The sequence below is a fragment of the Alligator mississippiensis genome, chromosome 7 (genome assembly GCF_030867095.1).
Source record: "Alligator mississippiensis isolate rAllMis1 chromosome 7, rAllMis1, whole genome shotgun sequence".
Lineage (NCBI taxonomy): Eukaryota > Metazoa > Chordata > Crocodylia > Alligatoridae > Alligator > Alligator mississippiensis.
In genome coordinates, this window is record NC_081830.1 from 80,313,515 (window position 1) to 80,338,504 (window position 24,990).

Genomic DNA, 24,990 nt, shown 5'->3' on the forward strand with positions numbered 1-24,990 from the left:
TGAGAAAACCCCTTGGTCCGGCTGAGGTCGGGGTGGGTGTGTTGGTCCTGGAGGGGCCGGAGAGGTCCGGGGGTGACACCCCCCCCCCCCGCAACTGCTCCAGGCCTGGGTGGGGGCAGCTCTTTAAAAGCACCCCACCCCGCTCCTCGGGCCTCGGGCCGCAGCAGCACCGCGACCCCGGGGGAGGGGCCGTCCGGCCTCCATTTTAAACACCGAGCGGAAGCCTCCATCTCCCGCTGCGCCCTTAGTAAAGATGGCGCTGACGGCACGGCGCCTGGCCTTCATTGTTTTGTTTTTCCCTCCCCCCGCCCCCCGCTGCACATGGCTGCCAGCGCACTTCCGGCGCGGCCCACTTCCGGTTGTGGGAGGCCCTGAGGAAACATGGCGAGCGGAAGCGGAAGTGATGTGTGCCTTGCCCAGGCCGGCTGAGGAGAAGCGGCGGTGGCGGGGTGCGCGCGGCGGTTGCTGGGTGACGGGTGAGCCCGGGGGGAAGGGCCGCGCCAGGCACCGGGCTCGTGGTCGGGGCCTTCTCGTGGGCGGGCTCGGGGGAGCCCTGTCAGGGCCGGACACCCCGGGACGCCCCACTTTCCTCCCTGCCTAGTCCAGGGCAGCCCAGGCCCGGTGCAGGGCACACGATAAAAATCTCCTGTGAAAGTTTCCCCGGTTCCTTTTTTTTTTCCCTCCCCTTTTCCTCCCCCCCCTCGGTATTTGGGCCAGAAAGCACGTCGCGCTCCTCAGGGCAGCCCGAGCAGGAGCAGGGCCGATGCCATACAGCGAAAACCTCCCAGATTTTGGTGACCGTCGGCGCGAGAAGCATTTCAGCCTCTCGTTTATATACTTCTCCTCGCAGCTCCGTCATGGCAGAAACCACAGCCTCCCCGCTGAAGCACTTTGTGCTGGCCAAAAAGGCGATCGCTGCAATCTTTGACCAGCTGTTGGACTACGTCACCGCAGGAGCGAGTTTTGTGGAAGGTAATCGTTCTGCGTTGGACAGAGCCCCCCCGCCTTTTTTTGGCGTCCTTGGGTATCGCCTCGCAGCGTTGTGTCCGCCGGTTTGTAAAGAGCAACCGCACGTTCGTCGGCATGGTTGGGAGCGTGTTGCGGAGGGAGGTGGCGTGATGCGACTCTGGAGCGCTAGATTCAGCTGGGTTTTATTTTCTCCTCTGCTTGACCTTTGGCAAATTGCTTGTTTACAGATTTGCAGAAGTTTAGGGTTGGGAGGGACATCGTGAGGTCATCGGGTCCAGCCCCCTGCTCCGGGCCAATAACCCCAGCAAAGCGTGCATCTGGGCTCCTTGGATGCGTGATCCTTTACGGGTTATCTGCCGAGCATTCGCAGTGGGCCGCTGCACAAATAAGAGCACGAGCTCAATCCTGCTTTCGACGAAAGGCCAGGCCCCTATAGAGCAGTTGGCTGATTTTCAGAAATTTTGAGTGCTGTTGACTTTCAAGAGACTTGTGTTACTCAACACTATGGTGTGTCTTCACTGCAGAGTCAGACGATGCTATTATTTGGCTCCTGTCTGGTTCGCATACGAGAACCTCTGACCTCGGTCATAATAAAACACGAGTGGGGCTTTCTCGTAGACTGGTAACCTCCTCGCTCTTAAATGTGGTGAAGGGGAAACTACCTGAGTGTCCATAGATCTGCTTACTTTCCTGCAATTCCCCCCGTGCGTCCAAAAAGAAAGACCACGTTTTCCACGGTTGGCATAGAAAGATTTGTAGAGGGCTGAGTACAGCGCTAGGTTAGACCAGTAACGACCTGTTTTGACTCTGAAGTGAAGGCACGTCCTGACAGCAGTGGAGTTTAGGGATGGGGGTTTAACTCTGCTTTCTGAAAGCGACAGGGACCTCTTGTAGGAGCTAAGTGAAACCAATGAACTAGTAAATTAAATTTCATATGATAGGAAATTAAATCTTAACATTTTTTAGACTTGGCTAGACAAAGCTTTGTCTGGGATGATCTAGTTGGGGCTGGTCCTGCTTTGAGCAGGGGGCTGGACTAGATGTGACCTCCGGAGGTCCCTTCCCACCCCCATTTTCTATGATACTGTGGTGTTAATTGTGTGTTCCAGTTCCTAAAGTCTTGATGTTCTAGGTAAGTCATAGCAGGTATAACAATGCTCTAGATCAGTGGTGGCCAATATTTTGGCAAGCGTGCCACAAAGTAGCCCCACAGCCTTCCTCTTTGCTACTCTGATCCTCTTCCTCTGCCCAATCTGCTGCTCTGCCTTCTGCTCTCTTTGCTTGCCTGGTCTCCTCTGATTTCTGCCGTTTTCTGCTTGCAACCCTATCTGCCGCTGTGTCGCCTATCCCCTCTTTGATTTGCCACATGACACACAGACAGGCTTGCCACTTGTGGCATTCGTGCCACAGGTTTGGCCACCCCTGTTCTAGATGCATCTACAAAATCAGTTTCAAGGTTTTTAGCAGTGCCTGCCTGGACCTGTCAAATAAGTGGTTGATATCAGAAGCAATTTATACTCTTGTCTTACAAATACTTTATTAAAGGATTGGAGAGCCTTGGAGTGTAAATTATTCACATGACTCCTTTTATAGACATATTTTTCTTTTTTGAATAGCAACATACAGGAACCCAGAACTCAAACATGTGGCAACTGAAGATGAACTAGAAAAAATACAGGCATATAAAAGCAAATTGGCGGTCATTGGTGAGGTGCTTTCACGGAGACACATGAAAGTGGCATTTTTTGGCAGGTAATTATTTCATTTAACAAAATTAATTTCGTTTTTCCTTTTTGGACTTGGCGTCCAGCTCCAGTTTACTTATCCTGGGATTTTGTGTAACGTCACACATTGATTTCTTCACAGCATAATGTCAAGATATGTTCATTCTTGCCTGTTTGCTGCTATCGTGGTCTGTAATATAAGCTTATTTGTCTACATTAGGTCACATGCTTTCTCCAAAGGCAAAATTCAGTGAGATGATTTGTTAGTGCTGCAAACCTTTGAGTAGGGCATTTCCTTAGTCAAGCAGTAGATCTGCTCAAGATCATCTTTGAAATTGCCAGCATCTTCTTCCCATAGTTTTTTTTAAATTGGTGGTGTACTTTTACTTTTTAGACTCCTTGTTTGTTTTTAAGGACTTGGTTTGTGTTAAACAAATATGGCCATGAAAAATAAATGTTTGGTTGTTGAATGTTTCCACACACAATCAATGGGGATAAAAAAAAGGGACATGGGTTTAGTTTTTTTTAAAGAAGTGTTGAAGGAGTTAAAAAGTAGCTAATATCAACTTAGTAACGATTGCTTTTTATTGTAACACTAAACTAGTACTTGACCTACACACATACAGATAAAATTACCAACCTACGTATTTCCCACATTCCTACATTTCAGTAGAAAAAGTACTAGTTATAATTTTTATTGTTGTCTCCTAGAACTAAGTGCTATAATTTCTTGCCTACATAGTCAGTGTTTTCAAAGTATGGTGAAAAATGCTGTTTGAATATTCTTGATGCACATTTTCTGTCCTAAAAATTGCATTTTCAGGGTGTTGGAAAATGCTTCATTTATGCTTCATCAGGGTGGTCTTCTGAACTTCACTTTTTAGATACTTTACATCCTTACATACATTTACACACTTAGACTTGACATACATACAGCCAAAAACCTAATAGAATTATTTTGAAGCTTTTTGTAAACTTTGAAGGGAAGGTTTCATTTGGATTTAAACATTTTTCCTGAATGTGTGCAGACCAAATGTTAGAGCATAATGGCAGTGCAAAAGTACTAGAAACTAATTGAGCAGAAATACACTTGGAGCTTTTAAGTCAATTTTGTGCTCAGTATGCAAAGTGAAATATAAAACAGTAAAACCCTCCTTAAATGGTGAAGGACAAACTAAGGTTCTGATCTTTACAAACAGTTGTGTATATGCTTAGCTTTGTGCCTTTTAAGAAATCCTGTTGAAGTCTACAGGAGTACTGTGCTTGGTTAAGCATGCGGAGATGGCCCCTTTCCTGGAATCTGGGTGTAAACTTAAAATAATTTCATGCATTAAAGAAATGCTTAATTAGATAGTCCTTCCTGTTTTTGCCAAGATACCTTGGTAACCAGAAAGAAATGCATAAAACAAACAGCTTTTTTTTTTTTTTTTTTTTGTCTACTGGTATTTTAGGTCCTGAAATTTCATTGCACAAAAAGTTTTTAAAAGTATTAAGATATGCTCCCAGATAAAGAGACAGTTCCAAAGGGTTAGAGCTAGTTAAACTTTAACCCGGTGGTGCATTTAAAACAAGCCTAATGTTTTCAGAATTTATTCAGCTCCACAAGTGACTGCACATGGAGTATTAAAATAGCTCTTTTAGATTATACAGTTCTAAAAATATAACTGTTTAGTATATGAGTTCACTTTATACTAGATTCCTTCTGTTACAAAAAAGCTAGGCCTCAGATCCTTGTGTGAAAAGTGAAAGGCTGGTACAGCAGGACATAACTTGGAATGAACTTTGAATCTCTTTAGTGCATTGCGTTAATAAACACCTCTGTTAGTCAAGTGAACCAAAAATGTCTGCATTGTTGAGCTTTTTCATCCAAAATGAAATTAGAGCTAAATACTGCAATGTAAAATAAAGGGTTTCATATTGCAGTGAATTGGAATCAGTGCAAGAGAAATGCATTTTATGTTCTTTTTTTAAAAAAAGTTTGCATGGTTTTATTGTGAAAATCTTTGAGTTGAAAAAGATATCTGACATGTGAGTTGTCTTATTTGATTGTGAGGTTTTGTTTTGTTTTTTAAATGGGAATTTCATTTTTGAAAAGGAGTCAAACATTAACACATTGCTGATTTATATTAGGGTAGTGCCCAGATACCACTCAAAATTGGTTGGGCCTCCATTATGATAAGCACAGAACAAACAAAGGTAAAGATGGTTTCTGTCTTAAAGACAGTACTGTCTTAGGCTACCTCTGCACAAAAATGTGACTGATGGAGCAATATTGGTTAGGAATGTGATTTTTTTTTTTTTTCCCCCTTTGTTGGGGAGAAGGTTGAAAAGCATACTAGCAAGAAGTGCTTTTTGCACTGGTAGTCTGTGCCTGTCCTAGGAGGGCTGGTTGGTATAGCTGTACCAACTTTTTTTCCAAGAGTACACCTGGTTGTATGGCACATTCCTGCAAGCTGGCCTTTGTGGGAACAAGGGTAAGCCATGCAGAACAATTACATAAAATCCAGGTCTGCTTAGGTTATGTAGGGCAAGTAGTCTCAAGCAAAGGTATGCTATGATTTGTTAAGCCCACTTTAAATGCTTTTATGTTATTTCCTTCTAGAACAAGCAGTGGAAAGAGTTCGGTCATTAATGCAATGTTGTGGGATAAGGTACTTCCTAGTGGGATTGGACACACAACTAACTGCTTTCTCAGTGTAGAAGGGACAGATGGTGATAAAGCTTATCTCATGACAGAAGGATCAGATGAGAAGAAGAGTGTCAAGGTAGATTTTTTTTCCTGTGGTTAAGAAGCTGGTGCTGGGAAAAAGTAATATTATAAGGACCATTTCTATTAGGTACAATATTTCATGCACTTCTTAAGTTTTAATGTGAAATATAAACCTATCTTTCTTGTAAAATAGTTCCTCCGGTACTGAATAATTAAATAAAAGTAAAAGAAAGCCCACAGCATTTCCCTAGGTTTCTCCTATGCTTGTGCTATACATAGAGTGTACATGTACACTATGATTTGTTTGTGTAGTCACATAACTTTTGGTCCTTTTTAATGCTCTAAAGCTAGATACAGATATTACGGGTGTTTATGCACATGCTCTGGGAGTAGGGGGTTGGGGAGCACTTTAACTAGAGCGGCTCTGCTGCTCTAATTAAAGCACTGGGAGCATCATGTATCAGCTTCCCCATGCTGAAACATGGCCGTGGGGGCACTAACTAAAGCTCGTTGAACGAGCTTTAAAGCACCTCACCGTCATTTCCAGTGTGTGGAAGCTATACACATGATGCTGGAGTCTGCTGGAATGCAGTAATTACCATGCTCCAGCAGACTCAATTAATCAAGTTGTCTCCAACACACTATAATTACAGGGTGCCAGAGCAGCCTTGCTGCATGTCCTGGTATAAGTGATCGGAAACCAGTTTATACCTGTAACAGGACAGAAGTACAACACACACAACCGATCTCTACCCTTACCTTAATGATCTATACAACAGAAGTTTGGCATACATAGACTGGTTTAAAAATGGAAGAACCTGGTCTAAGATTTAACCCTCCCCTCCATCAAAGGGCATATGTGTTCTGTTCACTACTGATCTAAATTACGCTGCTTACAGAAAACTGAGTCACTTAAATTCTGCCTCAGGCTTTTTGAATATCTGTACCTACCCTAGAAGGCTAACTTTCTTGCAAAAACTTACAGTTGGAGGAATATGCCTCTGTCTACCTACATTTACTTAGCTTATTTAAATGCTTATTTTACTCCTTTTAAAGCAAGTGCAGTACTACACTCATTTGTAACCTTGAATTAGGAATACCTCTGTTTGGCTCCAAAGAGCCAGTCAACCTTGTCCTTTTTTCCAAGGATAGAAAAATGACTATTCTTCAAAGGTGAGGGACTATGGAAAAATTTGGGTGGAAAAGACATTTTAAGAAATTCACAGTTTTTAAGTTGTAAGTTCAAATCTTGTACTGGTATCCTATTTGAGAACTGTGTAAGGCTAGTAAGAGAGTCTTACTTCTGCAAAAATTCTGATTTCTGTGTGGTGAGGGTTTTGTGTTAAGCTGTCATGTATACATACAAGGTGTTTTTTTTTCTGATTCTTTGCAGACTGTTAATCAGCTTGCCCATGCACTTCATATGGATAAAGACTTGGAAGCTGGCTGCTTGGTGCATGTCTTTTGGCCCAAGTCAAAGTGTGCCCTCCTGAGAGATGACTTGGTTTTGGTGGACAGGTATAACTATTGCTTTATTAAACCAGTTATCTGAGTTTTCCACATTAACAGTTCCATACTAGTCAGGTAACTGAAATCCGATTTAAATGCTGTAATGCTTTCTTTTTTTTTTTTTTGTCTTTGGTGGGTTGCAAAATTGTATAAGAGTGTCTTTGTGCTTGAACTCTTATTATAGATGCTTTCTGTCTGTCATCATCACCATGCTACTATGCATATTTTGGCTTGGTTACAGTTGGAACAGCTGTGAATCCCGTGACTCAGTTCAGAATGGGTCCAGCATTCAACTGAGTTAAACTTCTACTTTAATAGTATGAAAATATACTTAAGGTCCTACTAACACCTGTAACACTTTCTCTTCCCCGTTAACCTCTCATTCTATGAACCCCTTCATTCTGACCACTTGAAATGTAGGCTTTTGGGGCTCATGATGCAAAGGTCTTTTTGGTAAAAACTTCAATGCCATTAGTACAGTGCTCTAGAAGCATCTAAAGCGCCAAAACTTTATCAAGTCCTTGCTTGTGCTATCTTTATATCAAATGCACTTTTTATGGAGTTACAGTTGCACAAAAATTGATAGAATCAGAGAAATTGTGGAATATGTTTCTTCAAACTTATCAAATACATAAAAATATTCCAGCTGTGCTTTAGTGTTAGCCACTGTTTTTTTACATCAGCTCTTAAGTGGCTCATAGAAACTAAAGTCTGCTTTGTTCTTACAAGTGATTTTATAAATACAACCTTCTTACTTGGCAAAACAGGCATGTTTATAGTGTAGGTTGCTCACTACCATGATATAAATAGTACTTGTACTCATGCGTCTGATCCTACACCCTTGAAATCAGTGGGAGCAAATCCCTGTCTTCACTAGGTAAACAGTACAGAGCAGCTCAGTTGACAGAGTAATCTAGCTTCTGTCTTTCTTATACATATCATCAACAAACATTGCATTTAGTTGTACGATGATACTTGTCCATAGTGACACCTAGGCAACTCACTGAACAATTGTATGGTGGCCTCAAGGACATCATTGAAGACACTAGGATTGCACAGGTATAATTTGGGTCATGACTTGACTTTTGGATTCTAGTTTGTCAGCTTCTCTAATCTGTTGTGGGAGTGGAGACTGAGGAAAATCATTTCTTTCCTGGTAAAGTGAGCACATTTGAAGTAGAAATGATTGAGACATAATAAAGAATTTCACAATGCTCTTTTTTTCTTTTGGGTTTTTTTTCTCACTAGAACTGCACTTCCAAGTGTTCTTGTTTCCAAAGAAATTAAAGAACTCCATAGACTTACCCAGGCAAAATTTTATTGAAATCTAGTTATTTCTTTGAGGTTTTCCCTTAAAGTCAAAGAAATGCTCACTCTCAAGTGTACTATGGTGTATGCAAAATTCCATAACCTAGCTGAAAAATTGAAGCTATTTTGAAGAAAAATTGATCCTATATTTTTGGTTGAGATGTGAAACTTCAGCAGTTTATATCCACTGAAACTTTTCACATTTTTTTTCACTAGTTCTAGACATCCAGAAATTGTTTAAGGGTCTTCCTTTTTTCAGTTGTTCAAGCATTAAAAAAAATATTCTGATGAAGTTTGGCCAGCGATGCTGGGGAATCTTAAAAATTGGTCAGCCATGTATCCTTCACATCCCTATCCCTCTCCCAGGCCATTTGCGTCATGTCTGCTTACAAACTCTGTAGAGCTTTTAGTATATGCAAAAATAATTTCTTGGCAAGAAAGAAGCTTTCATTTTATCTAAGATAAGATGTTCTGTGGTTCTATTAATGCAAAAGGAAAGTCATAAATGTAAGAACTTTATGGAGCAAAACATTCTGTCATTAGAGATGGCTTGATAAAAGTTGTGACCTTAATGCTATGCTATAGTAACAACTCAGAAGTCTGGTGTCTTCTAGCCATATAAGGCATTTCCTGTACTGTCCTATTAAAGTGTTGCTTCCCTTATTTAGAGGGCTCTTTCATAAGGATGAAAGTGTAACTGAGTATTGCTACCTATTCAGCCTCTAGATTCTCTGCTGACATGGTGCTAGTTTTGTTGGTAGCTTTTTCTGTTGTGGACATGGATCTATTGGAAACTCACTTGTGAAATGAGCTGGCAGTCTTGTAAGTGACTGATGGTAAGCAAGTAGTTGCTTTCTTGTGACCAAGTAGGCTTGGTTTAAGCAAGCAACCTAGGCTTCATGTCCCATTACCTAGGCCCTGACATAGTCAGTCCTCTTGCTGTTTCTAAGAAAAAAGAATTTTGCTTTGCTGGATAGTAATAATAATAAATATGTTTTTCCCCCCAACAGCCCCGGCACAGATGTCACTACAGAGCTAGACAGCTGGATTGACAAATTCTGCTTAGATGCTGATGTATTTGTCTTGGTTGCTAATTCAGAATCAACTCTAATGAATACGGTAAAATACTGCTTTGTTAATTTTGAGTTAGATATTCATTTAAATACACAACAGCTTATTTGACAAGTCCATTGGTTTGTGGGCATGTCAACATGGAAGGCTTAGCAATTAATCTAGCTAGACTTGTATATTAGTATTTTAATTACAGTACAGGTTAATGAAAAAATGTGGCATAACAGAGCACTGGGGTCTTGTTCACTGCTTTACTGATGATTTGCCATCTGATTTGGAGCGAGTAACTCATCCTGTCTGCCTTAGACTACTCCCTGAAGCTATAGTAATGCTTTTCCAGATATGAGTGACTTGATACTCCACTGAAAGAGAAGAGGGGCTAATACTATTATCAAGGAAATAAGCTGCACAGAAGTGCTTGAGAGAGGTTTCTTATTGGATTCTTATCAGATTGGTACCGATATAAAGAAAATTTGGATATCGGCCCGATAAATGCCCCTGCTGCAGAGCTGACAGCATAGAGAGCTGGCTCCAGCTGGTGAGTTGGAAGGGGAGGAGGAAGGGAAGGCATGGGGGGGGGTGCAGATCACCGCCCCTACAGTGAGGGAAGGAGGGGGCGGGGGCAGGCACTGCCCAGGTGGGGTGGGGGTGTGAGACGGAGGCATGTGGGGGGCACTTGCATCCCAGGAGGAGGGGTGCCCCCCGGATCAGCGCGGAGGGTGGGGCTGGAGCTGGCACTGCACAGCTCTTCTCAGCAGGGGCTGGGCTCGGAGCAGGCACCAGCAGCGCTGTGAGGGGCTGCAGCCACCCCAGATTTTGCCACAGCTCTGCTTCAAGCCCCACACTGCCAGGTGCAGCCCAGCTCCATGTCGTGCCTCTACCCACGTCCTGGGAAGAGCTGAGGCTGCGCTAGGAGGCTGGCGTCAGTGGGACTGGACCTGCAGCAAAATTTGGAGTGGCTGCAGCCCCTCCCAGCACTGCTGGTGCCCGTTCCGAGCCCAAGCCCTGCCGAGAACAGCTGTGCAGCAGCAGCTCCAGCCCCCCCCACCCCCCCCCGGATCTGGGAGTCACACCCCCCTACCCTCTCAGGGTGCAAGCAGTGGCAGGAGCTGCTGCCGGCCCCCCCACCAATGAGCTGCACCTCCATCCTATGCCCCTGCCCCTCCTGGGCAGCACCTGCCCCCTCCCTCCTTCACCACAGGGGGGATGTTGCCTTCTCATGCCCCTTCCATTTCCTCCTCCTCTTCCACCACACCAGACTTACCAGCTGGAGGCAACTAGATCAGATTGGTGTTGGCTGATATGCCGCCTTAAATATCAGCTATTGGTATCAGCTCCCAAAATGTCTGTGGGTGCACCTCTATTTCTTATACTTTTTGATGACTGCAATAGTTGAGAAAGATTTAGACAAACTTTTGGGCAAAGGTATTTTATGCTCAAAGCTTATCTAAAATTTCTTCTAACCAATAAAATGTCTCTGGGTATGTCTATACATGCATTTACTCCAGCCTAGATTTACTGTGCAGCAGGGGCAAAGCATAGGGTTGCATGCAGCTGCACGCGAACCCACTACAAAAAGGTGCCCGTGGGCGGTCGCCGCTCATCACCCTGCTGCCAACGCCACCAGTGGCTTCTGCGGGGAGTCCGCAACAGCCACTAGCTGCTGGCAGCTCCTGTGGGTGGTCATGCCCCCTGGTCAGCGCTTGCCACCTTCTCCTCCCTCCCTCTTCCCCCCCCACGCTGACAGTGCCAGCGGTGTCTGCAGGAGCTCTGTGGTTACTGCCACCGTGCTCCCGCCAGCACAGCCATGCCCCTTCAGCCACTGGGGGCATGTGTTGTTCATGCTGTGCAGTAAGCTACTGCACAGTTAGTCTTTGGGTAGGTGTCTACACATGTGGTGATTAGGGAGCAGATTTGCTCCCAGTTCCCTACAGCCCTGCACTGTGCCCCTGTGGCCATCAGGGGGAACTCCACACTCCCCCTGGGTGCTAGCCAAGAGGCTGGCAGGGAGCACTGGGCCAGGAAACAGATGTCTCCTAGCCTGGGGGGGACAGCTGCCTGCTGCTGGGGCGGGGACAATGTGCCCCTGCTCTGGCAGCATGGAGCTCTTGACCTTGGCTCCCTGATCAGCAGGGATCCGGGTTTTCCTTTTCCCACAGAAAGAACAGAGAAAACCATGGATTTCCCCTTTTTATCAGAGAGAACACGGATTCCTCCTTGTAGCAGAGAAACCCGTGGATTCCCTACTTTTGCAAACAGCTCTGGAGGCTGGTTGAGCTCCAGCCTGCAAGAACTGTTTGCAAACAGGGCGGGAAACCCCCAGCCCTGGCCAGAGGGGAAGGGCGGGGCCTGAGGCTCTAAAGACATGGCTCCGCTGGGCTTAACCCAGTCTCATTCTTTGCTCCTGGAGGCTGTGAGGTAAGTGGGGCTTGCAGGGAGGCTGGGGGCCCCTCTGGCAGGGCTGGGGGGTTTCGTGTCATGGCTGGGGGCACCGGCAGGGCTGGGGGGAGCCAGGAGCTGGCTCTGCCCCCTCTTGAGCAGGCAGAGCTGTGAGGCAGCTGGCTCCATGCTGCTTCTGCTGCAGCTGCCTGCTGCTGGGTCCCTGGCCCCATAGCCCTGGCATCTGGGGGCTCCCTTTTGCAGGGCTGGGAGGCAGGGGCTGTAGGTGGGGGCAAGAGGCATGAGTAGGGTTGGGGGGGCACTGTTGGGGCAGAGAGGCACCAGCGGGGCTGGGGGAGGCTTTGGGGGCAGTGAGAGGCACCAGCAGGGCTGGGGGGTACTGCAGGGGGCTTTTAATTTTAATAACAGATTTTGGGATTTTTCATCAGAGAATTTGTGATTTTATTTATTTATTTATTATCAGAGAAAACCAGGATCCCTGCTGATCGGGGACACAGGGCTTGCAAAGAGCTGCAGGGGAGGGTCAGGTCCCAGCCCCCTGCCCCGATCCGCTGGTGGGGCAGCTAGCAGCTAGTTCTCTGCTAGCTGCCCTACAGACAGATCGGGGCACAGGGCTGGAACCTGCCCCTGACAGTTCCCAGCCAGACCCTGGTTGTGCAGGGAAGTCTGCATGTGCAGCCCAGAGCTGACTGGGGACTGTCCAAAACAGGACAGTATGCAGCCACCTCCAGGCTGCATGTGCTTCCCTGTGCAGCCTAGAGCTGACGGGAACTGACCCCATGCAGGGAGCCCCCAGCTCCCACTTTGTGATTGCAATTGTGACTTCAGAGTTGGGGCTGGGGAGCTTGTGCCGCCGCCCCCCCATCTCTGTGAGCATGGAGCTGCCGGGTGAACAGGCTGAGGAGCTTGAGGAGGGTCTTGTTTCTCCCCTCCTCCCCCCAGCTTCGTACTCATGAAGCTGGGCAGGGAACCAGCACCCCAGTCCCCGCCAGTAAGGAGCTCTCAGCACCGGCTTCGCAACTGCGGAGCCACTGCTAGGAGATACTTATCTTCCAGCCTGAGCCCCACAGTTGCGGGGCTCAGACTGAGAGACTCTTATCTTTGCGGGGCTCAGGCTGGGAGATAAGCATCTCCCAGCAGCAGCCCTGTGGTGGTAGAGCCATGATGCTGGAGCTGCTACTGGGTGATAAGGGTCTCCCAGCCCAAGCCATGTGACCGTGGGGCTCGGGCTGAGAATTAAGGGTCTTCCTGCTCCCCGATCACAATGGCAGAATGGGGGCTGGGAGATAAGGATCTCTCAGCACCTGCTTCGCAGTGTGGGAGCAGAGGGCTTGGAGCTCCCTGCTGCTGGGACAGAGGGACATTGTTCCCTTCTGGGCTTCTGTGGCGAAACCTGGCCCAGTTGCAGGCAGTTCCTGGGGGACAGGGAGCTATCTCCTGCCTTCTGGTGGGTGGTTGATCAGAAGCAGATTGGGCTCCCAGCCAGGTGTCTACACGAGCGCTACGGCGCTGTTACTTATGCCAAGTAAATTTGGTACTTGCATTTGCAGGTAGCAAACTTACTTGGACTAGGGAGATTTATTGTGAAATAAGCATGTGCATGTGTAGACCCACATGCTTACTTCACAGAAAACTATGCTAACTCGCCATTAAGCATCTCATGTAGACACGCCCACTGACAAAAATCCTTGCATCTTGCTGTTTCTTGAATTATTGCAGTTACAACATCACTCCAATCCACCACAGAAGTACTTGATTTTCACAGCTGAAGTTATACAGTTCACTTGGAGCAAATCTGAATTTCTGCCCCATTTCCCTGGCTCTCAAGAGTATGTGCGCCGTTTATTTATCTTGTCTTTGAAGGATCATGCTAGGGAAGTAAGATTTCTTTCCTCTCCTCATGCCTCTCACTGGGTCTGTTACTCCCCAGGAAGATGCAACGCATAAGAGACTTGACATGGCATTTTTAACTGAGATCTGAAGATGTTTCTTTGTTTTCATTTTGTATGATCATAATAAGTAAAAGAAAAACCAAACAATAAAACCTCCCAACCTGAAAGTTGAACAGCTTTATGACCAGAGGAAGAACTGCAGCATTGCCAGAGGAACTTTAATATCAAAAGCCCTTCAACAAAGATTCACTCTTGATGTTGTTAAAATACCTATTTATAAAGAAGCTAATAGGCTTGGGAATGAAGCAAGCCGTATAGAATACCAACTCGAAGACACTCTGGGCTATTTTCTGAGCTCTAGCCACTGAGAGTCCTTTACAAAAGAGTTCTTCTGACAAAGGATATATCTGACAGCATGTACAGCAAGAAGGATTTGGTACAACCATGGCTTCATTATCTCTTCTGCTTTAGGGACATGTTGGCTTTTTATATGCAGGAAATATAGAAGTCGTTAGTGGCAGTGTAAGTGTGCTGTGGGTTTAAAAATGTTGTTGGATTTGTGTCGAGAAGCCATTATCCCTGAGAAACTTGGCAACAATGAGGACCTGTATCCTAATTAAGTTTGGTTTGGTAATGAAATAACAAAGGCCAAAGGTAGTTAGGTTCTCTCATTAGTTAAGGAAAATAACCATTTAAAAAAAAGCTGACTGAGGTGGTAAATATGCTGGGATAAAGAACCTTGTCTGGAATATTGTATGGGTTTTTGAGGGGGGTGGAAAATTCTTGTTACTTTCTTGTAGGATTAGTAACATCTGGAAGCAGAAGCATTTTTTGCATATTTAATTTGATTTTGCCAAATGATTTTTCAGCCTGGTACAGAAGACAATTATTAAATGTAAAATGGGTCATTCTCTTTTGGATTTTGTAGTGCAAAACTCTTGCATCCTTTACATTACTATGCACAGTTCCTTTTTTGTTAATGAGAGTAGCACAAACAATGAAAGCTGACGATAAACTAAGGTCTTTCAGAAACAAGATTTTCAGTGATCTGCAGATTTCTGTCCTAATTCCAAGTAGCCTTAAAATCTTCATTTATGTCCCATCTTCTATAGGAGTAAAATTCCCTTTTTTGTTACCTTTTGTTGATGTGGTAAATAAAGTGAGATCTAGAGGACACCATTAGTTGCTTCTCAGTTACGCAAAAGCACTCAGATAAATACCTTGCCTTGCCACTTGTGCAAACAGAGAAAAAATAACATTTACTGCAACTCAGTTCCCTGAGCTGGAGCATACCACTAAGGATATTCCTGCTTTCCTTAATTATTTTCACCTGATGCCAATAAAGCTTTGAGAATAACATTTAGCAGCTGCTGCCAAACCAGTGGAGGGAGCACAGACATTGGTTTTGTACTTCTCTCCGTCACTGAGGAGCTGTTGGATTCTGTTTGGAATTTCTAATTTGTGTAGCTGTCTCATTTGCATATTTGCTTTTTCTCATTGGGTGATGATGTTTTAAGTAGGAGTGCACCAATAAAGGTTTTTTTGGCCGAGACCAATAGCCGATTATTAGCCAGCCATATCTGCTGATACCGATCTGATAACCAATATTTAGTATATTTAGCCCCATTTCTAAGTGTGGGGATGCTGATACAGGAGACACAGGGTGCTTTAATTAGAGCAGCTCTTGTAGTGTTCTAGTCAAAGCATCCCCGCCCACTTCTGGAGCACATGTAAAAGTGCCCCTGTGGGTTGCAGCAGGTGGGGCTAGCCTAGCAGTGCCTGAACTGGCTGTGCAGAGTCCCTGCCCTTCAACCCCAGCCTAGGGGCAGCTGCTCAGGGCTGGGTGGTTTCTGGGCCAGGCTCCTCTCTCTGCCCAGGGCAAGGCCGTGGAACTGAATTGACCCAGCTCTGGGGGGTGCAGGACCCAGCTGGGCTGAGGGGCTGGGGGAAGGACGGTGGGGCGTGGCTGCAGGGGGGCAGCTTCTGACAGCAGCTGGAGTATCTCCTGAGCTTTGTAAGGCAGCAGTGTGTGCGTGCCCCCTGGGCACTGCGGGTCAGTCACATTGGGCCGGGCCGCGCAGCTCAGCTCCATTTGCCCCTCCCTGCCTCAGTCACGGTTTCAGCATTTGGCACCTTTTATAGCATCCGCCCCAGCCTGCAGTCCACATTGCACCAGCACCTGGGACACCACAGTAGCTGCGCTGCTCCAGCACAGCCCAGCCCGCCAGTCAGGTGATGGGGGTGTATCTGGGGTCGTCCCGGCTCACAGGAGGTAACCCAGGAATCTGTGGGCCCCGGCCAGAAGGCATAAGTATCTGAGAAAGTTATCAGCTCCAATGGCCAAAAAAACCTGATAATGTAAATTTCCCTTTTATCAGTGCTGATCCGATAGGCAGCTGATATATCAGTGCACCTCTAGTTTTAAGTATTACAGATGTTCGGTCTAAGGTGTTTGATATTGTTCTGGTTAAATTCAGAAGACATGCAATTTAGAGCAAGGACTGATTTTATTCTGGTGTACTGACAAACCACCATTCCATTGTGATTTGATCATTGTGACCCATGATATAGGATTGGGAAAAAAGAGTAGAAGAACAGTCTGAGCAAGGAAGGCACCCCTTTTATACTGAGTGATTATTTTACCTTGTGTCAGTTCTTCAGAGAAGAACATGCCACTGGACAGATTGTGATACCGCGGCTTTGGTTTTTAGTTTTGGTATCATCCTTATGACATTTCCTAGCCTTTGGGCAGATGTAAGGTTAGGAAGTGGGGTTTTGTTTTGTTTTAAGAAACCTAAAGGTTGCCAGTCTGTGGTGTACATGGCACAGGCAGCCTGTGTGCATGGCAGGTGGCACAGCAGCAGATGGGGCAGGACATAGAAAGAAGAGCAACAGATTGGACAGGGCACACAGGGCAAGGTGCAGAAAGCAGAGTAACAGGCAGGTGAAAGGCATTAGTGTGGCACTCGGGGCTGGTGCAGAGCTCATTTGTAGCATACCAGCCAAAAATCCTGGCACTTAACTGGTTTTAACCTAAAAAATAGCTTCTCTTTTCTGGAGATGCCATGACTTTTGTCTCTGTGTTTTTGTTTTCTTGTTTTAAATTCTTAGGAAAAACACTTCTTTCATAAAGTAAATGAGCGGCTTTCCAAACCAAACATCTTCATCCTCAACAATCGTTGGGATGCTTCTGCCTCAGAGCCTGAGTATATGGAGGATGTGAGTTACTCTTACTTTTTGTTCCTTTGGAAGTAACAAATACAAAATGCTAGTTATGATAAATTGTTTACAGTGTAGAAAATAATATTACTAATGGGTAATTTTTTGTACGGGTCCAGATATTATGGTGATCAGCATATTAAGTCAGCTGTGGGAATTTTATTGTTAGTAAGGGGAGGGGAAGATATGTGATTAGAAGGTGAAAACAATTTACCACCTTCTTCAAATATAATTACAAAACTACAACATTTGGGTGGTAAAACTTTCCTTCATTGGTGGGTTTTTTTTAAATGACTCTCCTTTTAAGAGTTGGGGAGAAATTGCTTTCATTCTATCTGTAACTTAAATGCTGTAATATAACATAATCTGTGTGTAAGAAGGAAAGTAGTTCTTTCAGTTTTTGTTGCATCACCTTTTGGTTGAGTACTTGTAGGGAAGTAAGCATTTTGCTTGCAAGTCTAAAGGCAGCACCTCTCTGCCTGCTGCAATAGGACTAGAGGCATATTATATATGAAGGTCCTCTAACACCTAGGATCAGTGGACACCACTTCTTATTCTGATCTGTTTCTCAGAAATGCTTGGTTACAATTTGATGCTTTCTCTGCCTGACATTTCCTCCTTCTTTTCCAACAGGTCCGCAGGCAGCACATGGAGCGCTGTCTGACTTTCCTAGTTGATGAGCTCAAAGTTGTTGATCCTGCAGAAGCACAGAATCGCATCTTCTTTGTTTCAGCCAAGGAAGTTCTGAGTGCTAGAAAACAGAAGTCCCAAGGGTTGCCAGCGGATGGTATATATTGCACCCTGCTTCCTTGTCCCTTGTCTAAAAAGGGGCTGAAGAAAAGTTAAAACAGTAATTGGCTGTGGGCGTTACTGTCCATCTTAATTTCCATTGTGCTTTGCAGGTGGTGCACTCGCTGAAGGGTTTCAAACAAGATTCCAGGAATTTCAGAATTTTGAGCAAATATTCGAGGTAGATACAATGGGTTTTCTAACTTGTGTGGTTACTGACCTTGCATGGGACTAAAGTGACATTTCCCCCCTGTCTTAGCGCAATCATATTGCACTTTACACATTGTACGTTTAAGCTTCTTTCGGAAGTGGCTACAGTATATGATACATAAGTGCAGTATCAGTCTTGAGCTAACTTTCGCACTCTACTCATTCAATCTTACTCATGTCAAGTAAGATACTCCCATGCTTGCTTTGAAGTAGGTATTGCTTTATAAGGAGGGCTACAAAACTGAGCTCCACCCATTTATAACATCTTAACATCATGCCACCTACCATATAAAGACACCAGTAGTGGTACATTCAGTTATTATGGTACGAAGATCTTGTAATCTTGAAATTAAAAATATGCATATAGAATAACTAAGAACTCAGTGTTTCAGAACAAAACTCTAATTTTTTCTACGTCCATTCCTTTTGTAAGGATTGGGGCATAAGATGTTTTGAAGGTATGCAGAGTTAAACAAGAACCTGTGCCTGTGGGGAGTCCAGATCAGGGCCCAAGATTTCACAAATGGTTCACAGCCAGAAAGTCCAAGTCACGTTCTGGGCCCTAGTAGTATGCATGTTCGTAATCTAGGCCTGGGCAGAGATCAGGTGCTGGGGAGTCCAGAACACATGACAGTAAGTAGGAATGACATACTAGGGTCCAAGACAGGCAAGGCAGGAACAAGGCACAAGAGTTCTAGGTTGGGAGCAAGGGTGCAAGTCACTGAGCAGCAAAAGCCTAAATGAAGGGCCTGTATCCTGCAGGCAGTTAGCTAACCCCTTGTAGCTGGTGCCACTGACTCCTTGCCCCCCCTCCCATACTTTATTTACTGCAAACATTAGCAGATTAGGCATGTTCAGTTTCAGAGTTTATCTTGAGTTTTTGTCAGAAACGGGGTACTGGACCAGATAGACCATTGGTTTATTCACTGTAGTGATATCTACTTACCTCACTGAATTTGGGCAGCTTTCATATTAGCATGGCATTCGTAATGATTTTGAACTGATTGTTTCAGAAATTGCTCCTTATTTATAGGGTACAGATTGGCTCTTTGCTATCTCACTAAGATCACAAGCCTAGAATGATGTGACTTGGTTTTGATCAGACAAATGTTCTGAACCTCTTTTCACACTTCATAATGAATAGTGTGAGGAATATAGAACTATGCTACCATGAGAGTTGGACTTAATTCAGTAAAAAATAAAGAAATGCTGGGCTAAGGCTTATACTTGATCCTTAACTCCCCATGTGTCTTAGATGGCTGAGTCTCTGGAACAATGGCAGATTGTACTGTACATGTTTCAGTGCCTGGCTCACTGGGGAGCCCTAGGAACAAAGTATGGACTCAGATTTCTTTTTTTTTTTACTTCTGTCACGTTAAAACAAGTTGCAACCAAATTTGTATTTTTTTGTGGGTTGTAATTTTCACTTATGAGCATATTGTAGTCATAAAAAATTAGCGAAATTCTCCAAACTGCTTGGACTTAGGCCCCTGATCACTGAAGAGCCTTTAAAAATCTTAGTAAATTCACTGAAGAAAAATTATATTAAATATATAGTTCCAAAGTAGAGGAAATGGTAATTAGGATTAATCTGAATTGAAGTTGGTTCTTGGTGGTCCTGTGCTCAAAAGGTAGCTCTTAACTTTAGTTAAAGTTGAGAATATACAGTACTTCTGCACTGAGACAAAACTAATGCAGAAACCTTTAAGTGACTTGTTTAACATCCCAGAAATCTTGTGGCAAAGACTGAGAGAATCTTTCATTGCCATAATCATTCATCATTCATCATTAGGGTTGTGCAAAGCTTCGGTCCTTGATTTGATTCGGTGGGGATTTGGCCTGATTCAGTGGCTGAATCTCCGAATCGAATTGAGAGACCCTTTTATCTCTCCAAATCAAATTAGAACCTACTGAATCAATTCAGAAAGATTTGGTGATTTGGACATAGACACAGCTTTAAATGTTTTTTCTACATACCTCAAGGTACCAGGGGGCTTGCGAATGCTGTGATGCTGGGGTGCATGGAGTGTCCTACCAGAAGCACAGGGCTCCCCGGTGCCTCGGCAGCAGACCCAGAAGTCGAACAGAAGCACTTTCAATCCACTTTCGGGTCCACCATGGAGCACGTGGGCGGGCCCCCCAGCTTGGTGAGTGGTGCCTCCTGGGTCTAAGGGGACTACCCAGGGTCCCCCCATGGCTGATTGCAGAGCTGGCAGATGTGGCAAGGGGTTGTCCAGCTCGCTCCCTGGTGGACCTGGAAGTGGACTGAAAGTACTTCCGGTCCACTTCTGGGTTTGCCGCCGAGAATGTGGAGGGCCCCCTCCCCCACTCCTGTGGGATTCTCCATCCGCCCCAGCATCACAGCATTCACAAGCTGTGCTGGAACCTCGAGGTACGTAGAAAAAACATTTAAAGCTGTGTCTATGTCCAAATTGCTGATTCTCCAAATCAGTATCGAATCTTCAGATTCGGATTTGGCCAAATCAAATGGGGGACAGCGATCCAAATCAATTAATTGAATCGCTGTCCCAGATTCGGGCCGAATCCAAATCGAATAGGGCCCGTTTCACACACCCCTACTAATCGTCCTTCCTGCAAATCCCATGCCTCAGTCTCTGTACTCAGTCCCAGTTCTGCAGCTGGTAAGATAAGAGTCCTGCAAAATAACACCTTCTTTCACTACACAATTGTGTATCATTGTGGTCCATCCTTTGCCGTGACGAGGTAGGGGTCCTGTGTGGAAAAGTATATGATTATGCGATTTAAAACTCCTATTTTAATGCGTAAGCATCAGGGGACCAAATTACAGTTGCATAAGAAACTTCGGGCAATTATATGAGTACTTCTTCCTTCGGCAGTGTGCCGGAGATCCACTGCTTCTGAGCATATTCAATTAACCAAGTCTGCACCGCGTGCGAGCTGATGCACAATGCACTGCTCCGCGTGCCATTATGTAAGTGGCAAAATGTGCGTCAGCGTGTAGAAAATGGTGGCAAAGCACTTTTGAACTAAAGTACCTCGGATGTGTTTTAATTCAAAAGCGCACCACTGACATTTTCTCAGCGCTGACGTCCATTTTGCCACTTGCGTATGTGAAAATGCCCCTAGCTTTTGGGTTTTTGACTTTGCAACTTTAATAATCTTTAATATATATTTGCATGTAATTTCCTAGGATATTAACAAAAGCAGAAAACAAATTCTGTTGTGTGGTGGTATATTGATACCTACATCGGTCATTAATGTTTGAAAACATAAGTCTGCCACTCCCTACCATGTTACTCTAGGTGTATCTACATGTGCATTAAGGCACTTTTGTTAATGCACATTAAATCTAGCACCTCCATTGTGAGGTACTAGAAAGATGTGCATTAACTTGTCTTAATGAGCATTAACTAAAGAGCATGGGCATTTTTACACATGCAAGTGCTGTAGCACTGGGGGCTTTGAAAAGTTTCCAGTGCTGCAATGGTTACAGTTGTGTAAGCCATGAAAATGCATCAGCGCTGAGAAAATGGCAGCAGTGTGCTTTTGAACTACAGCACATAGAAGATTCTTTAGTTCAAAAGCACGCTGACGCCATTTTCTGCATGCTGATGTGAATTTCACTGCTTATACAACTGCACATGACGCAGCGCAGTGCGCGTCAGCTTGCGCGCGGAACAGACTCGATTAAGTGTGCCTGCTCAGAAGCAGTGGATCTCCAGCATGTCGCAGGACTGAAAAGTATGTGTAGCCTTGGACCAGTCTGAAAAAATTCTGACCAATAGTCTTCCAGTAGACAAGTCCATTATGCCTGTATGTCTCATTCTCCTCTATACTAATACTACCCATGGAGATGATCACAAACCTTACCAGTTACTTTGCAAGTGCAAGATGTGTTTTGTTGACCTAGCCTTCTCTACTGTGAATGCAGAAGTGGGCATGTGCAAATCCTGCTAGAACAAGACAATTTACTGCTTGTGCATCACCCTGGGGGAGGATGGAAGAACTGGCATGTAATAGCTATATAGTCATGTTGCATAATATGCTGCTGGAAGGCACTTGGATACTCTGGAAAAGAGCACAGTATATGAAAGCTTGTATAGAATAGATGGGAACAGTGGGTTTCATAGATATTGGCTGGCAGCAGAGGTGTGATGAGACTTGGAAATCTTGGTTTCCAGTGTAGGCTCTGGAGGGGAATGTGTTGTCATGGTCATAGACTCTTCTGCCTTATATCACTACCCTTAATAACTTCTGCCTTGTCCCTTCCAGCCTGTCCCAGTCCTGTTTTTCTCACCCCTAGCTCTTTGTCTCAGTCCCATTCTCTTCACTTAGCCAGTCCAGTCTCCACTCCTCTTCCCTGTCCCTATTTGCCTAGCTTATCCCAGTCTCCCTTATTTCTACTTCTCACCCCTTGCATTTTTGCACAGCAGTTTCTAGTCCCAGACCACCTGCCCCACAACACCCCTACTCCTTACCTGATTTATATATACAAGAAAAACAGTAGTTGACAGCTTTTTGTCTGTCGAGCCTTCAGGTCAAATCAGTGGACTAATTATAGATCTGTAATTTTTATCTTCATTCTCAAGGCACATGGAAAAGATAATGTATTTGTAATCCATTTAAAACTGGGAGAAATATCAAAGGGACTCATTAAAACAATAACTTTGACATGATGGAGGATCAGCACATGGGGGCTGTAGACAGTAACCCTCAATGTAATGTGCTTTTAAACAGACAAGCTTTATACTGGGGTTACTGTTTGCCAAGTTATCACTGGTGAAAGAGGAGCTAATAACGCAAACACAATCACATCCTTAATTAGCACAGTGCCTTTTTGACAGCCTACCCAGAAAATGTATTAAGTTGTGGACTTATAGGAAATTAGCCCACAATGCTAGAAGCTTGGTGGCGACGGCTGTTCCCAGTTACAGTAGTGAAGCATAGCAGCTTTTTTATCTTCATTTTGATAAATGAGTTTATTTATAAACTCTAAAGGCAAACTTGTTTCTCTCTCATCTTTTCCAGCCATATAACTAACCTTTGTGTTTTTTCCTAGTGCTTTAACTGTGGATTTTCTGATTGTTTAGTGAGTGAATGTAATCCCTTTATCTACTGCCGACTAATGTTTTGAAAGACTGCCATCTTTCCTATATGTCTAGTCTAGCTCTAACAATGTGCTGATGTTTATGAACCTCTGGCTTTTCATTGCTGACTTCTAGATCTGCTTCATCGAGGAACAGTGACCCTTTCACCCATTGCATTTTCTTTCTTTTGATCTTTTGTTTACATCTTGTTGCAAACAGTTCTTGGGGGGTGATCAGTGTCATAGGGGGAGATTTTTTCCAAACGCATTTTGAAAATTGTCTTTTGTGTCTTAGAAAATCTCCCCTTGGTCTACAATGACCTATATTCCATAAAAGGGAGACTACCAGCATTCATTCTTATTCCTGTTCCTCAAACATAAATGTAGGGTCTTGCTAGTGTCTTGACACTCAGTGTAAATGGAATGTAAGGGCAATGCATTTAGTTAAGTAGAGAGATGATTGTTTAAAATTGCTTAATTTCAACCTCTCACTTGCATCCATAAATTCTGTTGGTCCAAACTGGCCATTAGCCTTTCCTTTTGATTTGCATTTTAGTAATTTTTACGCTGCTGTATGCACCAGTCAGGTGACAGATATTGAAGACAGTATCATCATATTCGTTCTAACTATCCAGCATGATTAGATTTAAGACTTATATGATCTGCATGGGGGAAATTAATTTAAAGACTATTTGCCAGCTTTTGCATCCTATAAAGCAGTGGGGGCCAACCTTTTAGGCAGCCATGCCTTGAATTAGCCCCACCATTTCCCCAAGTGATACTCTGATTCCCTTCACCTGCCCAATCTGCTGCTCTGCTTTCTGTTCCCTCCCCTGTGCTCCCTGGTGACCTGCTGCACTGCTTTCTTCTCACTACTCTATCTGCCACTGTGCTGGCTGTTCCCTCCCTGGTCTGTCAAGTTCCACGCACAGATGCTGTCCATGCCACTTGTGGTGCACCTGCTGCAGGTTGGCCATCTCTGTTGTAAGGTAATACTTGTTCCTTATGACTCTTCTGCATAATGCACCTAGTCACATATTTGACCCCTGGCATGTTGTGTCAACATAAAAGTGTGCAAAGGTACATGATCTCACGGTGGTAAACACTGCTCCCTCGAGTGATCAGAAAAGTTAATGTGGCAAAATAAAAGAAATCACAAGCCAGATAAGTCATTAGGAATCAGTACTTAACATTGATAATAGCAAAGGCAGTGTCAGCCAATTTAAGAACAGATTTATTTTCATACTTCACACTTTGCTTTTATGGTTTTCCTTTTGTGGTGTTAATTTATAAAAGCATTGCACATTACTGTGGGCAGACATGAAGATTCAGTCTTGCTGCTATACATGTATTTGAATTTTTTGTTGAGTGTGTTGGTTTCTGTATAGTCTTTCCTTCCTCTTCATTTTCCTTTGGTTTTAAGTTTCTAATGATAGCAGCAAGTGCTTTCTGACATGGAAATTCCTGAGAGCACTGACATGGAATTGCAGTAATGTGTTGTGGCTTGGGTCCTCGCAGGAGTGTATCTCGCAGTCAGCAGTGAAAACCAAGTTTGAACAGCACACTATCAGAGCTAAACAGATAATAGACACTGTGAAAGACATTATGGATTCCATAAATGTGGCAGCAGCAGAGAAAAGGTAGGAGTCCGTCTTTTGCTTGCATTTATCCAATTTGCTATTTCTACAGGACTTATTTCCCTATGCTAGTGTAGACTTTTAAAGGTCACTTATTCCTAATGCTGTGAAGTAAATGGAGAATTTCTCTGGCTCTTCAATCTAAATACTGCTCACTTGCACCATTTCCCCCCTGTCTTTGTCCTGTATGAGGAGAAATGGCTTCTTTGTGAAGTCCGTTGTTTGGTTTGTGACGTTTTTCGCTTCTAACAGATTGTGAAGGCAGCCAGTGGGTCCCTGGAGCCTGCTAGCTGAGAATCCATTTTAAATTCTACGGACTTATTTGTTCTTGTTGTAAACACCATCTTGGTGTAGTGTGGGCCCACTCCATAACTTACTGTAAATAGAAGGTGAATTCCTGGGAGTGTGCATGGTGTGTTCAAGATCCTTATGGAGCTGGGAGTTGGGATGGGAAGGGCAATTCAACCTTGGCTTCTGCTGTGTC

At 44.4% G+C, this 24,990-nt stretch overlaps 1 protein-coding gene across 4 annotated transcripts in view; it reads left to right on the forward strand.

Annotated features, from left to right (window-relative positions):
• The first annotated feature begins 369 nt into the window (after positions 1–369).
• Positions 370–24,990, forward strand: part of MFN1 (mitofusin 1) — a 39,159-nt gene continuing 14,538 nt past the window's right edge. For 2 of the 4 annotated variants that reach the window (XM_014606198.3, XM_019478482.2), the window contains exons 1-10: positions 370–476; positions 851–972; positions 2,586–2,721; positions 5,296–5,458; positions 6,797–6,921; positions 9,231–9,339; positions 16,695–16,802; positions 17,436–17,589; positions 17,705–17,772; positions 24,388–24,509. In XM_014606198.3, the coding sequence (XP_014461684.1) occupies positions 858–972; positions 2,586–2,721; positions 5,296–5,458; positions 6,797–6,921; positions 9,231–9,339; positions 16,695–16,802; positions 17,436–17,589; positions 17,705–17,772; positions 24,388–24,509 (1,100 nt within the window). In that variant the 5' untranslated portion in view covers positions 370–476; positions 851–857. Of the gene's footprint in view, positions 477–521; positions 973–2,585; positions 2,722–5,295; positions 5,459–6,796; positions 6,922–9,230; positions 9,340–16,694; positions 16,803–17,435; positions 17,590–17,704; positions 17,773–24,387; positions 24,510–24,990 lie in introns of those variants that run through there. The other 2 variants (XM_019478481.2, XM_059731171.1) reach the window with 2 other exon arrangements.